Source organism: Panthera tigris, chromosome C1, assembly GCF_018350195.1.
Source record: "Panthera tigris isolate Pti1 chromosome C1, P.tigris_Pti1_mat1.1, whole genome shotgun sequence".
Lineage (NCBI taxonomy): Eukaryota > Metazoa > Chordata > Mammalia > Carnivora > Felidae > Panthera > Panthera tigris.
The window spans coordinates 200,961,250-200,978,350 of record NC_056667.1 but is presented as its reverse complement, the minus strand read 5'-3'; the positions used below and the strand labels follow the sequence as shown (position 1 = coordinate 200,978,350).

At 52.7% G+C, this 17,101-nt stretch overlaps 1 protein-coding gene across 5 annotated transcripts; it reads left to right on the top strand.

The window, feature by feature from the left end:
- The first annotated feature begins 31 nt into the window (after positions 1–31).
- On the top strand, positions 32–16,624 carry ZNF142 (zinc finger protein 142). Of its 5 annotated transcripts, none has more exons than XM_042995339.1 (10): positions 32–258; positions 533–676; positions 2,233–2,545; positions 5,246–5,845; positions 6,980–7,147; positions 8,058–8,882; positions 10,539–10,716; positions 11,460–14,376; positions 14,918–15,023; positions 15,954–16,624. In XM_042995339.1, the coding sequence occupies exons 3-10, from the start codon at positions 2,266–2,268 to the stop codon at positions 16,421–16,423; spliced, it is 5,544 nt and encodes a 1,847-aa protein (XP_042851273.1). In that variant the 5' UTR covers positions 32–258; positions 533–676; positions 2,233–2,265; the 3' UTR covers positions 16,424–16,624. The 5 variants fall into 5 exon arrangements, with proteins under 5 accessions (XP_042851273.1, XP_042851274.1, XP_042851272.1 ...); XM_042995340.1 differs by having other exon boundaries at positions 525–676; positions 2,293–2,545; XM_042995338.1 differs by having other exon boundaries at positions 525–676.
- The last annotated feature ends 477 nt before the right edge of the window (positions 16,625–17,101 follow it).

Sequence of the window (17,101 nt, the reverse complement as noted above, 5' to 3'; positions counted from 1 at the left end):
GGCCGTGCCACTCTGCCCCACAACTCTCGATGGTACTCCTTGGGCCGCTCGGCTGGGAAAAGGGGCAAAGGGAAAACGCCGGAGAAAACCATAGAGTACACCGCCAGCCGACGAGAGGAAGAGAGAGCGGCCTCCATCGGCCCGAAGTCCTAGAGGCGGCTGGGCCGGAGGCGGTCGCACAAAAGGAGTCCCGGGAGGCCGCTCCAGCAGCTGGTGGACCATAGAGAGACACAGCTCCTGCCGGCCTTGGCCCGGGAGGTGAGTTAGTGGCTGCAGGGCGGAAACTAGTAGGGAGTGTTTGTGGAGCGGGCCGGAGGCAAAAGTTTCTCGAACCCCAGGATGAGGGTGGGCCTGGGCGGTGGGAATCCCCTGGAGGAGGTGCTGAAAGAAGCACGCCGACGGTCGGGGCCCCGGCGCATCACAGCAGCCGTCCCGGTGCCTCAGCCGCGTCACTGCTTTGGATCCCACCCGGTTGCCCGCTGCCTCTCCTCAGGACCATAATCATGACGATGCTCCATCCCAAGCTTTGCAGGTCACAAAACGGCTTTCCCATTTGCTGGCTCTTGTGATTGCCGCTCCCGCCCAACGATGTGGACGCTGTCATCACCTCCACTTTACAGATAGGAAAGCTGAGGCCCTGGGAAGCGAGGTGACTGTATCTGTCAGAGGCCACGCGGTGAGTCAGAGCCCAAAGAAACATGGAAACCCGGGTGCCTTTGTCCCCACGCCGGGTCACATTCTTTCCCCAGCCCTTCTCTCTGCATTAATTTGTCCCTTTTCTTGCTCAGTGCCTCTGCCCCAAAGATGTGCTCATTTCTCCTCTTGTGCCCGCCTCTCTCCCACCTCACCCGCTTTCCAGCCGCTGAAGGTTCAGGTTTTCAGGTTCTTGATCTAGAAGGCACTGTGTCCTCCTTGGCTCCCCGCAGAGCAGCGATAAAATTCTGTGAGCGGAGGCTGTGGTTTCCAGAGAATCCTCTGACCGTGGAAATGCACTTCCCAGCTACCTTCCGAATCCCCCGATCTGAGGTTTTGAGTTGCAGGATTCACCCCTGCAACCTGATTTCCTATCCCTAAGGCCCTTACTTGACCTCCATGACTCAATTTCATGGAGTAATTACTGTCATACATTACTTATTCTTCAGCTTACGCTAATTTTAGCCATGTGTAACAGGATATGCAATTTAGTTGGTATTCATTTCTCAGTTGTGTTCTAGTGTTTTCAATATGAGGCCATAGTCAATGAGTTTGAAATTTCTCCAGGTGTGTTCCTTCATATGTAAGGAACCACTGGTTTATCTTTGTAGGAGACCTAGCTTCCCTCTGATGCATCTCCATGTCTGCGGTTCTCCACTAGAATCTCATTTGTCTTACTTGCATAGATTGTTGTGGTTTGTGTTCAGTGAAGTGATAAGTCAGTCAGTTGCACTCAGAAAGCTCTAAGTCTACAGAGGGAGACTGATAGCTAAACAACAGTGCAGTGTGACAGTTTCTGATAGAGTTAGGTACAAGGTACAAGGCCCTGAGGACCCCAGAGAGAGTAACTTACATAAACAGTGTCAAGAAGTCTTCACAGCAGAAGTGACATTTGTGCAGATTCTTAAAGGACAGTGAAGAGTTGGTTAGCCAGACGAGAGATGGAGAAGGGGAAATGGCCCATCAAGCCCAGAGAGAGAGAGAGAGGCATGTGTGAGGGTATGGGAGCAAAAGAGAAGTTGGTGAGCCTGGAGAATGGCAACTCATTGGTATGACTGGATCAGAAATCTGTTGAGGGGAGAGGTGGTAGATGAGTCTGGAGAGGTCAGCAGGGGCCAGGTCATGAAGGAAGGGCCTTATACCCATACAGAGGAGTAGTGAGATCATAACATGTTAAGCGGGGAAGGGACATCTGAGATCCCTTGGCCCAAGTTTTGTTGCAGATAAGAAAACTGGGACCCAGATTGCTTTATGATTTCACCAGGGTTACTTAGATCCAAGAAACTTAACCTTCAGTCTTTAGTATATTGGCCAAAACTTGTTGGCTCTCTTCTAATATTGATCCCTATTAACATTTGTATACTTCTCGTTCTGAGCATTGTTGTAAAAACTTCTAGGTTAACTAGGTGTGGCATGCTGCCATGCAAGGAAATGCCTAAGTGGGCAGGCACTGGGCCGTGCACCCACATCAGCTGGGAAGAAAGTGAGTGAGATCTCTAACTATATTTTGTTTGGGTTCTCTTCTGATTGGCTTATCAGCACATAAAAACCACAGAACACCGGTCAGTGGTGATGACAGACCCCGTGTTGGACCCACAGCCAACCGACAGCACTGGGGAGATGGATGGACTGTGCCCTGAGCTATTGCTGATCCCCCCATCTCTGTCTAACCGTGGAATCCTGGAGCCTGTCCAGAGCCCCTGTCCTGCTGGGAATCCCACACCTTTGCCTGCTGACCCAGGCTGCCTGCTGGTAGAGTCCACGGCAACTGAAGAGGACACAGGGAACATGGAGATCATTGTGGAAGCAGTAGCTGGAAACCTGTCCCCAGGTGCTCCTGGAGAGCCCCCAGGTACAAACATAGTTGCTACCAGGCCAGTGGGACAGTCAGCCCTGAGGTTTTGTCTGTGCTATTTTTGACCCTTCTATATAAATGTGATGAGAACACAAGGTAACATTTTTATTCTTAGAGATGTTGTAATTTGATTTGCAGTTGGTGAATGTTGATTGAAGGCTGGCAAGGTGGTTCACAACCTGGTACCGAGCTCTTGGCAGAGTCTATCCCTGTGAGGGCTTCAAGTCTGCTAGGCAGCAATCCAGAAGGGAAGACCTTTCTGACACCTCTGCCCAATCCTTACTCCTATAGCCCTCGGGGAGTTTTTCCCCCATATTGACCCTCCCACTCGGGAACTGCAGCCAGGGATTAGGCAACAGGCCCAGCGCCTCCACCACCCTGGGCTTGGCAGGGCTTCCCAGAGGTAATCTGGTATTTCCTTGCCCTAGTTTCTTGTGTATAACATACTTAACTCATCCGAGGCATGTTGTCAAGAGTGGGAGTTGAACATTTATATTTATTCTAGAAAAAAGACTCTCCCCTCTATTCTTCCCATATCTACAACTTCTTATTTTTAGGTAACTTCCCTGCTGTTAACTGCCATCCTCCAGCTATGGCTGTCACAACTTCCCTTGGCAGTGTAGTATAGTGACAGCAACTACTGGGAAAGATTAGCTAATTTGATTGTAGAGTATTTCTAACCTTCTGTGTAATGAAACAAGTAATAGGCAAAGAACAAACCTGGGAAAAACACTTGCAATACATGAGGAAGAGTTAATATCTTTAAAATTCAAAGAGCTATGAAATAAGAAAAAGAAACGGTGTTTTTTGGGGGTTTTGTTTTTTTTTTTTTTTAGAAAGGGAAAAAGAAACCTACAGGCACTTCAATAAGGAAGAGTAAAAATAGTCAATAACCATAAGGATGCATAATCTCACTAACACACAAATAAGTTCCAGTTAAAAATAATTATGAGGGGTGCCTGGCTGGCTCAGTCAGAAGAGCAGATGACTTTTTTTTTTCTTTTTAAGTGTATTTATTTATTGAGAGGGAGAGAGCGATCCTATGGGGGGAAGGGCAGAGAGGGAGGGAAAGAATCCCAAGCAGGCTCTGTGCAGAGCCTGATGTGGGGTTTGAACCCACAAACAGTGAGATCATGACCTGAGCCTAAATCAAGAATCAGACGTTCAACTGATTGAGCCACCCAGTGCCCCAGAGCATGTGACTCTTGATATCGGGGTCATGAGTTTGAGCCCCACGTCGGGTATAGAAATTACTAAAAAAAAAAATAATAATAATAAACTTAAAAAAAAATAATAAGTTATGAAATGCCCATATTGCTTCTCAGCTATGGCAAAAATTAAACGTTTTTTATAATACTTAGTGTTGGTAGAAAAACAGGTAACTGCCTTATAGCTTATGGAGTGTATAAATTAGCATAATCTTTTGAAGGTCATTTTATGTAATGAACTTTAATTTTTTTTAATGTGTATTTACTTTAAATAAATGTTATTTAAAGATGCTTAACCGACTGAGCCACCCAGGCACCCCTGTATAACAAACTTTAAACTGACCCAATCATTCCATTTCTAGGCCTCTGTCCTATAGAAAACTCACACACATGCACAAGGAGACAGGGGTAAAAGGATGTCCCGAGCAGCTTTATTTATAATGATTGCAAATAACCCAAATGTCCATCAGTAAGGGCAATACTTCATTTTGACTTGTTCATGCCAGGAAGTACTCTGGACTGGACAAAAAAAAATATAAGGTAGAGCTAAAGGTACTCAGAAAAAAAAGTATCTGATATATATATAGCAAGCGGTGGGCGGGGGCGGGGAGGGAAGCAAATTGCAGAGAAATGACTGAAAAAGGCCTGAAAGAATAAGAATATACACCAAATTTTGTGTGAGAGTGTGGGGGGGTTATTTTTTCTTTATATACATCTATGTTATTTGAGTTGTCACACTGCACTTTTATTTAAACAAAGAAATGATAAAAAAAAAAAAAGGATTCCCAGGGTAGACGTGGCACAGACCTGGGCTTGAGTCCTGGTTCCACCATTAACAGGCACCATGGCCTTAACCTTAGAACTCCAGGCCCCTCTTCTCGTAGGGCAACTGGAGCACCAAGTGAGTGTTTCCTACACCTTTGTCAAGGTCCTGCCCGTTGCTTAAGAAATGGCAGTGATTACTGTGAACGTGATTTGGGTCTTTTGGAAACGGATATTTTCCATTTTGTAAATTACTGTGCCTTTGAAAAATCTCTTTACAGAATGTGAAAGTAATACTTTGTCACTTATACTGTAGATGTTTTCCGCAGATTGTTGTTTACTTCTCTTGGAAGTTCTTAATTTTTCATTTGGGCAAAATGTATTGCCTTTTCCTATGCTTTCCTGATTGGTTAATGCTTGTTGTATTTATTTAGCAAATATTAAATACCTATTTTGTGCCAAATATTGGGCCAGATACTCGGAATCCAACTTTAGTATATGTGCTGCCGAAGCGAGCACTTGACAGTGGGAATCCAAATGTATGTGCAAATAAATAGACTGTCCCTGACCTTATGGAGCTTACTGTCCAGGGATAGAACCAGACTTAAGGTCCATCTCCACTCTACTAATATTAAAAGATTCACCTACATTTTCTACTAGTAGCTAACTCCTGTGAGTCTCATTCCATCTGATTCTGTGCCTTTCTCTGTCGGTCCTCTGCCTGCAGGTGTCCTGGTAAAGGTGGTGGAGGTGTACTTCTGTGAGCGCTGTGAGCAGAGCTTCGCAGAACCCACTCTGCTGGCCCTGCACCAGTGTACTGAGACCCTTATACAGCCTATGCAGGGCCTCTCTAGCCTTCCATGCTCTGTAGAGCTGACCCCCGGCAACCTCATTCTCTCTGGCCCTCTGCAGGGCCAGGGCCCACCAGATAGCCCCCTGCCATGCCCTGTGTGTAGACAGGAGTTTGCCCAACCCCAGGCCCTGAAGAGCCACTTCAAGATTCACCGGGCCACTCCCGACATCTTCTCCTGCCCAGAGTCTGGCTGTGTGTTCTCCGCTGAAGATCGCAAGGGTCTGCAGCACCACCTGAGGCAGGCCCACGCCACGGTTCCCGTGCCCTGTTCTTTCCGGGGCTGCCCCCTGCTCTTTGGGAGCCAGCAGGGCATGGAGCTGCACCGGCAGGCCCACTACCCTTTCCACTGCAACCATTGCAGCTTCGTGGGCTCCAACGTCAAACTCTTCCGGCAGCATCAGCGGAGCCATGGGGCCGGGACACAGGGAGAACTGTCTGCCCTTCAGGGTCTTCCATCCCAGGAGCTGCTGCCAGGTATGAGGCCAAAGGCCCAGCAGTGCCTTGCCTGGAATGCAGCCACGGTCAGTCTTACAGGACAGGCCGTTGATTCCAGTGCCGTGAATGCATATGTGAATGCAAGGGAACGTGGAGCAGTGGCTCAGGAGGCCAGTATTACTGACTGACAGTGGAAGGCATCTAGAAACCCTGGACCAGTCAGAATATATAAGACAAAGAGCAAGTCTTTGTCCATGACAGTGAGTGATATTTGGCTTTAGCTGTGCTGTGGCCCTGAAGTTACTTAACCAGTATCCTTTTTTTGATCCATTTCAGAGCTTTCTGAGGGCAGAAGCTAAAATGTTCATCCGTGGCCGTAGCCACTGGTAGAATACCTGTAGACTTCTTTTTAGAGCACGTGGGATTGGGCCAGAGAAGCCGGGATTCTTTTAAAAAGACACCTTCTAGGAGGGTGGAACCTCACTGATCCTTACTCCTCTCAGTCTCAACAAAAACAAACAAACAAAAAACCAACAACAGCAAAAAAAACGGGCATGGGGTGGATAGAAGAGCAGGAGAAAATAGAGAAACCAGGCCTGGAAGGTCAGGATTCTGCTGAGAGACTTAGGCTTGCTAAGACCTGTTGGTGCTTTGTTCCTAAAGAGAAGTCCCCTTTTTCCTGGGAAACAGTCTTGTATCTTTGCCTTCCTGAGGCATCTCCCTTTGTTGAGGGATAGAAGGGCTGGATTGGTGTGACCCTGTCTTGCTGATTAGGCTTCTCAGTAGAGCAGTTAAGAGGACAGACTATGTTACCCTGCGTTGAGCCACCAGCCATTAGCCCTGGGAACCCAAGCCAGGGAAGGGCTCTGTACCCGTTCTGTCCCTCTCAGTCTCCTACCCCCACTGCAGTGATCTCAAAGCTCTTACCTTTCAGGGGTCTGAGGATGGTGTTATCTGAGGTTTGATTTACTCTAGGTTGGAGCATTAATGACAGCTTAGCTCTTGGTCTTCCTGTCCTTGTCTTGAGTGATAATAAATGTATAGACTTAGAATCCGAGATCTCTTACACTAAATGGGGAGGGGGTGATTCTGCCAGCCAGTAAGAGGAGCAGTCCAAGCCTTCACTGCTGGCATTGGCTTCTATAGACATCATCGAATGTTATGTGTCTCCAGCTCCGAAACTGCCCAGTAGAGAGGGAGAGCCTTCAGAACAAGCAGATACGCCCTTGCCCAGGCGAGAGTCAGCTGACGAGGAGGACGTAGAGGAAGAAGAGGGGAATGGCACCTTAAAGGACTCCCAGAAAGCCCCAGAGAAAGCCCAGGGGGCTCAGCAGTTAGAAGGTAATGACATGGTTAGGCTTGAACCTCCTGGTGGTGGGGCGGAATGGATTGAGGGGAGCCTGGCATTGAGGCTCTGGGGTTTGGTTTCCTGGGCTTTGACTCATATCCCTTTGTTCCTACCCTTCCACTTTGACATGTCTAGTGGGAAAATGATAAATGAGTAAAGACTGTAGAAACAGAGCCGGGGTAAATAGAGTTTGCTCTCCTGGGCTGGTTTTCCTTGGGCAGAAAGCTTTTTTGCAGGGAAGGAGAGGGTGATATTCATCGTACAAAGATGCTAGAGGTTATTGATCAGCAGCCTGACATGTCTGGCATTGGGCCCACTGAGATTTTGTTTCCGAAACCCTACTTCCCAGTTTTCTAACTCACTAGAACATTTGAAACCCATCCAGCCCACAGGGAGCACATTTATTGTCAAGGGAATAGAAAAGATCTGGTTGTATTTATGACCAGTTCTCTATGATCTAGAACTCAGTGAACCAGTGTTAGGAAGTGGGAGTGCTTTACCTTCTTCACTTCCCTTCTCCACACTCCATGGGGTTTTTTTCCTTCCAACCAACCCTGCTGATCCCACTGCCTACCTCCGTGAACGAGGACAAGGAAGAACAAGAATGGTCCATCCGGATTGTTCTCTCGAGCAGCTCTAGACAAAGGCTTAGGAACAGTAGGTGGCTGGGTGAAGCACTTCAAATAGGTTTGCCACAAGGCTTGAGAAATCCTTGTGATATTGCTTCTTTCAATACTTGAATTTCTCGTCTCTTCTTTGAGACTACAGTGTTTGAAGTGCTACTGTTTCGGTTTCCTGGAGAGAAACGGGAAAGGCCACACGATGTTTGTGTCTGGGCAGATTGTGGTTCTTCCATTATCTGGCCAGCCGCTGAGCTACCTTCTGTGCCTTTCCCTCCCCCAGGGGATGTGGCTTCTGGCACCGAGTCCCTCTTCAAGACCCACATGTGTCCAGAATGCAAGCGCTGCTTTAAGAAGCGGACCCATCTGGTGGAGCACCTGCATCTCCACTTCCCGGACCCCAGCCTCCAGTGCCCCAACTGCCAGAAGTTCTTCACCAGCAAGAGCAAGCTCAAGACCCATCTGCTGCGGGAGCTGGGCCAGAAGGCCCACCGCTGCCCGCTGTGCCACTACAGTGCGGTGGAGAGGAACGCGCTCAACCGCCACATGGCCAGCATGCACGAGGACATCTCCAACTTCTACTCAGACACCTACACCTGTCCCGTGTGCCGCGAGGAGTTCCGCCTCAGCCAGGCCCTCAAAGAGCACCTCAAGAGCCACACGGCGGCGGCGGCGGCAGAGCCGCTGCCCCTCCGCTGCTTTCAGGAAGGCTGCGGCTACACGGCCCCCGACCGCAAGGCCTTCATAAAGCACCTGAAGGAGACCCATGGTGTGCGGGCCGTGGAGTGCCGCCATCACTCTTGTCCCATGCTCTTCGCCACGGCCGAAGCCATGGAGGCCCATCACAAAAGCCACTATGCCTTCCACTGCCCACACTGCGACTTTGCCTGCTCCAATAAGCACCTGTTCCGCAAACACAAGAAGCAGGGCCACCCCGGCAGTGAAGAGCTGCGCTGCACCTTCTGCCCCTTTGCCACCTTCAACCCGGTGGCCTACCAGGACCACGTGGGCAAGATGCACGCCCACGAGAAGATCCACCAGTGCCCTGAGTGCAGCTTTGCCACCGCCCACAAGAGGGTGCTCATCCGCCACATGCTGCTGCACACTGGTGAGCTGGCTTCCCTGCTTCCCATAACGTAAGGGTGGCGATGAGGAGGGGGCGGCAGAAGTGAGCTTTTACTGTGTACAAGACACAGGAAGGGACTTGCGTGCATTGTCTTGTTGGACCCAGTCTTCCTAGATATAAATCAAGCCTTAAGCCGAGTGTCACTCAGCTAATACGGTGGTTAAGCCACTGAGCCAAAGACTGTGCTCTCACTGCTGTGCTGCTGTGTCTCACCGTTAAGGCCCCGTCCAGTTCTGCTTGCCCTTCGTCAGGCTTGCCTGGGTCAGTACCCAGCCTATTAGAGCGAAGAAACCCAGACGGGGGGAGATACCTTCCTTTGCAATTTGAGTTTTGAGGTGTGCTATGAGAGATGGGGCTAGGGGACTGAACCATCTACATATGTTGTAGCCTTGGCAGCCGACTCAGAGTCTAAATTGCTTACCAGCATTGCTGATGCTTTGAGTGACACAGCCACATCAGGCTTCCTCCTACAGCATCACCCCATTTGTGCTCTCTAGGCAAGCATCAGTGGGTTGACAAGATATTAAAAAAATCTCATCAAAGATTTTTGGGAGGCCAGGTTTTAGGTAGCTTGGGGTAAAGCCATTGTTTCCCTGGAACAGGTCATTTCTACGCATGCTTTGGTCACCAAGCCTCGTTTTTCTGCGGCCTTTCCTAAAATCTTCATCTCTACGGTGCTTTATAGTTTAGAGTTCTTTTAGATAGATTACTTCATTTAACTCATAATAACAATCTTGTAAGGAAGACAGGTGAAAAAGAGAAACTGAACACTTAAATGGCCTGTTTCAGGATCACACAGCTAGTATCAGAACCAGAGCCAGACCACCACGTTGCTTGCTTTTGACCGCGGGGAAATGGGCTGAGCGGGTAGGCAGGGATCACAGGGAAGGGTCCTGAAGGACCTGGTCTTGACCAACTACACAGACAGCTCTTCCTTGAGTCCTTGCTGGGCACTGCTGAGGACTTTGGGACATCTCATTTAATCTTCTGTCAACCATGAGCAGTCAGTATTTTTGTTGCTCCCTCTTTGGAGCCAAGGAAACAGACTTGGAGGGGTTAAATGACCTCTCCAAAGCCATACGGTAGTAAGCTGGGATCTGAACCACCACTTGATAGCTCTGTGGTTTCTCTCTGCCTTGGCTTCTTTTTCTGTAAAATGGGGCAGTCCTCCTCCGGGGGCTGTTGGGAGGAGTCAGTACGAGGGGACCTGGTACATAATGAGCATTCTATACATGTTGGCTATTGACGTCTTTGTTACTGTGTCGGATTTCAGAGTTCAAATTCTTAACTACTTCTTGTATTGCCTGATTTTTTTCTCCTCTTCCACAAAACTGGAAGGAACTAGGGTAAGTGGAGCCAGTGCCAACAAGCTCCACAACAAATCAAGGGTAGACTTCCAAGCTGGTTTTGGAAAGCATGGTCTTCACTTTCCTCCGGGGCTTGCTCCGTGTCAGAGTGGAGAAATCGTCTGCGAGGGCTGGGGAGCAGCACTGACTTGTGAGCCACGCCGCGGGCCGCGCGTGAAGCTTTCGTTCTGCTTGGCATCAGGGCAAGCTTGCTGGGGAAGATGGTCTGTGCTCGCTCGGTCCGTGTCTGACCTGTGTCCTCTCCCCTCTCCCACCCCCACTCCCCCATAAGGCGAGAAACCTCACAAGTGTGAGCTGTGTGACTTCACGTGCCGAGACGTGAGCTACCTGTCCAAGCACATGCTGACCCACTCCAACACCAAGGATTATATGTGCACCGAGTGTGGCTATGTCACCAAGTGGAAGCACTACCTCAGTGTGCACATGCGGAAACATGCAGGGGACCTCAGGTATGAGCACACACATGCCTCCGTCCCTGTTCCCAAGGACCTTATGCCAGGCTAGCCTCCTCTTGAACTCACCTTGCTCTCCTGGCCCCAGAGCGACTCCTCCTATTGTCCCTCTCTGCTCCTCTCGCCTCAGCTCCATTGCCTGTAGCTGGCCTCTGTGCCTGTGGCCCAGTGTGCATGGTGAGAGCTGTCTGGGCTCAGGGGAGGGAGCGCAGGCCTACACACGAAGGTGTCCCTTGGGTTCTGAGTCCGGTCCTGGGAAAGTAGGGAGGCTGCACCTGTGACCCCAACCCAGGCATGTTTCCCGCTGAGCTGTGGCACAGATGGCCAGGGGGTTTCTCCTAGCTTCCATGCCTCCACGGGAGAATGGGACCTAGGCACAGAAACCTGCCCCGTGAGGCTGTAGCCCTGTCAGCTCCTTTGGAGTCCACGGCGGGTTGCTGATTTATGCTCTCTTCCCTTTGGGAAGCGATACAGAGGAGGGGTTGGAACACAGGCCCTGAAGCTAGGCTGTCCCTGCCCTTCACTTCCTTTTTAACCTTAGGCAAGTTATTAATTTCCGTGCTTTAGTGACCTCACTTGCAAATAGATACCTACGTCACAGGGCAGTGGAAAAAAAGAAAAAATGATGCGTGTACAGTACCGAGTGTAGAGCCTTGTCCACAGTAAGTGCTCGTTTACCTGTCAAGGGAGATCAATAATTGTGATTTTGCCCCCCACCCCACCCCTGTCCTCCTCGCCAGATACCAGTGCAACCAGTGCTCGTACCGCTGCCACCGGGCTGACCAGCTGAGCAGCCACAAGCTGCGCCACCAGGGCAAGTCCCTGATGTGTGAGGTGTGTGCTTTCGCTTGCAAGCGGAAGTATGAGCTGCAGAAGCACATGGCCTCCCAGCACCACCCGGGCGCGCCGGCCCCGCTCTATCCCTGCCGCTACTGCAGCTACCAGAGCCGCCACAAGCAGGCCCTGCTGAGCCACGAGAACTGCAAGCACACCCGCCTCCGGGAGTTCCGCTGTGCCCTCTGCGACTACCGCACCTTCAGCAACACCACCCTCTTCTTCCACAAGCGCAAGGCCCACGGCTACGTGCCCGGGGACCAGGTGTGGCAGCTCCGCTCTGCCAGCCAGGAGCCGGAGGGGGCCAGGCAGTGCCCGACACCCCCGCCAGACTCAGAGCCCTCGAGCCAGCTGTCTGCCCAGCCTGAGGCGCCAGACCGTGACCCCGGGACTGTGGTGGACCCCAACGTGGACCGGGCCCCGCCGGAGCCCGGTGAGGAGGACCGCGCCGGGAGACCGGCTGGCAGCGAGGTTCCGCGGGGGGACGACCTGGGTAGCAGCCCCAGTCCGGCCGAGGCAGATGAAGGTGGCTGCACGCTGCACCTCGAGGCCCTGGGGGTAGAGCTGGAGCCCGTGGCTGAGCCGCCCCTTGAGGAGATCACTGAACCCGCCCCTGCGGAGTTCAGGCCCCTGGACCCCTCGGGGCCCCTGAGACTGGAAGGGCCAGGTGCAACTTTGACAGAGCTGTCTACCTTTGAAGGTGCTGGGACGTCTGGTTTGGATGCTGAAGAAGAGCCCGTTCTGGAAAAGCCAGCCCCTGAAAGCCCCAGAAACCCCCCTTCCTCAGAGGAGCCCCCTGACAGCTGGGTGGGAACCTTCAAGGCAGCTCTGCCTGCTGAGACCGCTCCCCTCCCCCAGTTCCCGGAGTCAGAGTCCTTACTCAAGGCCCTGCGGAGACAGGACAAAGAGCAAGCAGAGGCTCTGGTGCTGGAGGGGCGGGTTCAGATGGTTGTGATACAGGGAGAGGGGCGGGCCTTCCGCTGCCCGCACTGCCCTTTTATCACCCGCCGGGAGAAGGCCCTGAGTGTGCACTCCAGGACTGGGTGCCAGGGCCGCCGAGAGCCCCTGCTGTGCCCTGAGTGTGGGGCTAGCTTCAAGCAACAGCGTGGCCTCAGCACCCACCTGCTGAAGAAGTGCCCTGTTCTGCTCAGAAAGAACAAGGGCTTACCCAGACCAAGTTCACCCGTCCCTCTGCGTCCTCCGCCCCCGGGCACCCAGGACTCAGGGGATGCAGAAGGTGGGAAGCCCCCACCTGCGCCATTAGAAGTAGAGCAGGTGCTCCCAAAAGATGCTCCCTCTGTGCCTCCCAGGGAGCCGGAAGTAGAGGAGCCTCCTGGCACACTGTGTGTCCCTGCAGTCCCTCCTGCAGGAAACCCCGCACCCGCAGAGACGCCTGAGAAGTTCCACTTCGAGCAGGGCAAGTTTCACTGCAACTCCTGCACGTTCCTCTGTTCTCGGCTCTCCTCCATTACCTCTCACGTGGCCGAAGGCTGCCGGGGGGGACGTGGCGGGGGAGGAAAGCGGGGGGCCGCCCAGACCCAGCCCGTTGCATCCCTCCTGAGCGATGGAGGCTCCGCTCCCCTAAACAGTGGCAGCACAGAGCGCAGCCCTGGGAATGGGGACACGACTGCGGTGCCAAAGCAGAAGGGGGCGCGCTTCTCCTGCCCCACGTGTCCCTTCAGCTGCCAGCAGGAGCGGGCTCTGAGGACTCACCAGACCCGGGGCTGCCCCCTCGAGGGGTCCGGCGAGCTGCACTGTGGCCTCTGCACGTTCACCACTGCCGCCGCTGCCGCCCTGAGGCTACACCAGAAGCGGAGGCACCCTAGCACGGCTCCCGCCCGCGGGCCCCGGCCCCCTCTGCAGTGCGGGGACTGTGGCTTCACCTGTAAGCAGGGCCGGTGCCTACAGCAGCACCGGCGGCTCAAGCACGAGGGAGTGAAGCCGCACCAGTGCCCCTTCTGTGACTTTTCCACCACCAGACGGTACCGGTTGGAGGCGCACCAGTCGCGACACACAGGTGTTGGCCGCATCCCCTGCAGCTCCTGTCCCCAGACATTTGGTACCAACTCAAAACTGCGCTTGCACCGGCTAAGGGTACATGACAAAACACCCACCCACTTCTGTCCCCTCTGTGACTACAGTGGCTACCTCCGCCATGACATCACTCGCCACGTCAACAGTTGCCACCGGGGCACTCCTGCCTTTGCCTGCCCCCGGTGTGAGGCCCAGTTCAGTTCCGAGACGGCACTCAAGCAGCATGCCCTGCGCCGACATCCTGAACCTGCGCCCCCCGCCCCCGGCTCTCCTGCGGAGGCCACCGAGGGCCCCCTGCACTGCTCCCGCTGTGGGTTGCTGTGCCCCAGCCCCGCCAGCCTGCGAGGACACACCCGGAAACAGCATCCGCGGCTGGAGTGCGGGGCCTGCCAGGAGGCCTTCCCCAGCCGGCCGGCACTGGATGAGCACCGGAGACAGCAGCATTTCAGCCACCGCTGCCAGCTCTGTGACTTCGCTGCCCGGGAGCGGGCGGGCCTGGTGAAGCACTACTTGGAACAGCATGAGGCGGCAGCGGCCTCGGAGGGCGGTGCAGGTGCCAGCCAGCCCCCGCTGCGCTGCCCCTTTTGTGACTTTACGTGCCGCCATCAGCTCGTGCTGGACCACCACGTGAAAGGGCACGGGGGCACCCGGCTCTACAAGTGCACCGACTGTGCTTACAGCACCAAGAACCGGCAGAAGATCACCTGGCACAGCCGCATCCACACCGGGGAAAAGCCCTACCGCTGTCACCTCTGTCCCTATGCCTGTGCTGACCCTTCTCGACTCAAGGTAAGGTTGGGGCCCTGGGGACTTCCCTGATCCCAACTCGCAGCTATGAGCTCTGGGACTTTCGTGAAGCCCCCTAACTTCTCCAAGCCTGAGATTCCTCGTGTGTAAAAGGAAGAGAATACTTCACAGAGTTGTTACAGAGATAAAATTCCGTCACACGTGCTTGGTATGTGATGAAGGCAGGTAATAGTTGGGTGGTAATCTCCGTGATAATGGCTAACATTGAGCACTTATTGTATGCTGGATACTAATTTTAGTCCTTCCAAAACACAAGATAGAGTTGCTTTTGCTATTTCTTCTGCAGTTTATCTCACAGGTTAATAAACTGTGAGGTAGAGGTTAAGCCCCCAAAGACACAGGTAGCAAGTGGCAGAGCTGAGATAGGGCAGACCAAGAGGTAGGCCCAGTGGGTTAGGTTGGTGTCCACATGGCCAGACTGGGGAGCCTGCTTGGTAACAGAAGTATGGCCGGGATGGGAGCACATCCTTTGAGTGTCAAGGGTACGCATTTTCTGGGCATACTCTGCTCTTCCCTCCTCCAGTACCATATGCGGATCCACAAGGAAGAACGCAAGTATCTGTGCCCTGACTGTGGCTACAAGTGCAAGTGGGTCAACCAGCTCAAGTACCACATGACCAAGCACACAGGTGAGTCTGTGCGGTTTCGACGGGCCCAAGGGGTTCCCCCATTCTCTGGCACACCCAGCCTCCTTGAGGTTGTGGGTGTCCTTCGTCAGGTTCAGGGCGCACATCAGTTTTTCACATTGGTGGTAGGAGGGAGGGAGGCTGAATGGCCAGAATAGCTTCCCTGCCCACTGAAGACCTATCAGAATCAGAAGAGAGGTGAACCTGGGAGCCTATGCGTCTGCACTGTGTAAAAGCTTCATGGCCCTAGGTTACCCACTTCCCATTGAGAACTCAAACATGTGACTGAAGGAGGTCTCGTTGGTTCCTGCAGACACGATGGGCTGTCATGGGTAACAAAGAGAATGTGAAGGGTTCACTTGTTTTAACTTCTTTTTTTTCTTCTGGGTACGGAGTCCATGAACTATGGCTTCTCAGGAAAGACTTAATGATGCCGTGCTTGTGATTACTGTGTATGATCCCCTCATGTAAAGGAAGTAACCAGATGCATTTCAAGGCACTCTGCATCTATGAATGACACTTCTTTTGCCTCTAGCTCTTCCTTCTTAAACATTTTATTTTCCTGTTTGGGTTGGGCAAGGAGTTGTATTTAAATGGATTTCCAAGTTGCATGAGGACCCCATGATCAAAAGGGGGTTAGAATCTCCCATTTGGAAACCCTGTCATATTTGAGTGAATATTCGTTGCTGTCAGGTGGCTACTTGGGAATCAGTTATCAGCATCCATTGAGCACCCGCTGTATACAAGGGGCTGTTTTGGGAGAAGGGCATAGAAATGTCAGAGGAGACTGGAACATTCCAAAGATGCAGTCGTTAGTCACCATGCTGCTTGTGTTCTTTGTGTCCCGGGATCACGGCGACTCTTCCGGCGCACTGAGCATTGTTCGACTCCCTTCAGCAGTAATTTGTTCCTTGTCCTCGCCCTGTCCCCCAGGACTGAAGCCATACCAGTGTCCCGAGTGTGAATACTGTACCAACCGGGCTGATGCGCTGCGTGTGCACCAGGAGACGCGACACCGGGAAGCCCGGGCCTTCATGTGCGAGCAGTGTGGCAAGGCCTTCAAGACCCGCTTCCTACTGCGCACCCACCTCCGCAAGCACAGCGAGGCCAAACCCTATGTGTGCAACGTGTGCCACCGTGCTTTCCGCTGGGCTGCCGGCCTGCGCCATCACGCCCTCACCCACACCGACCGCCACCCCTTCTTCTGCCGCCTCTGCAGCTACAAGGCCAAGCAGAAGTTCCAGGTGGTTAAGCATGTGCGCAGGCACCACCCCGACCAGGCCGACCCAAACCAAGGAGTGGGCAAAGACCCCACCACCCCCACAGTGCACCTGCATGACGTGCAGTTGGAGGACCCCAGCCCCCCTGCTCCTGCTGCTCCTCCAACTGGACCGGAGGGCTGAGAGCCTACCTCACCTCTTGGAGGGTGTGGTCCAAGACGTGCAGTGCAGACTGACTGGAGGCAGAGCGAGCCTGGAGCTCAGGGCCAGAGGAGGGCCTAGCTTCGAGGCGCCCGGGGAGGGGGCTGCAGGCCTCCTGGGACTCAGGCTCTAATACTTTGAAGTTGATGGCCATATATATAAAAGAGCAACATGGACCACAAATTGATTTCCTGTTGCGGCACACTGTGTTTTTAACCCATGAGTTCCTGCTTTCTTCACCATCCCTCCCCCAAAGTCCCTGGCTCTAAGATGCTGGTTTTACCCATTCTGTCATCCCCTTTCTTCTTGCTGTCAAGTCTGTTTTCTTTCAATGCCCTCAAAACAGTTGTATCTACCTGCATGTGCTGTTGTGCCTGATGCTCTCTAAAGCATGTTAAACAGAGTGATTACTAGCTTATAGACTCGTCCACGTCCCTGACTTACCATTTCCAGGTTGTCCTCTTGATCTGCCCTGTTCCCTCTCAGACCTCTGCCTCTCCTTTGTCTCCTTCCATTTTCACTGTGTGATTCTGAAATGGGCCAGGTCTGTTTTCTCTCTGTCCTTGAACCTGTCTTGGCCTCTACCTTGCTCCTTCTTGCCAAGTCCCTTGGTCTACCTATAGAGGGAGGACTGCCCCCCACTAAGCCTGTTCCTAGAAG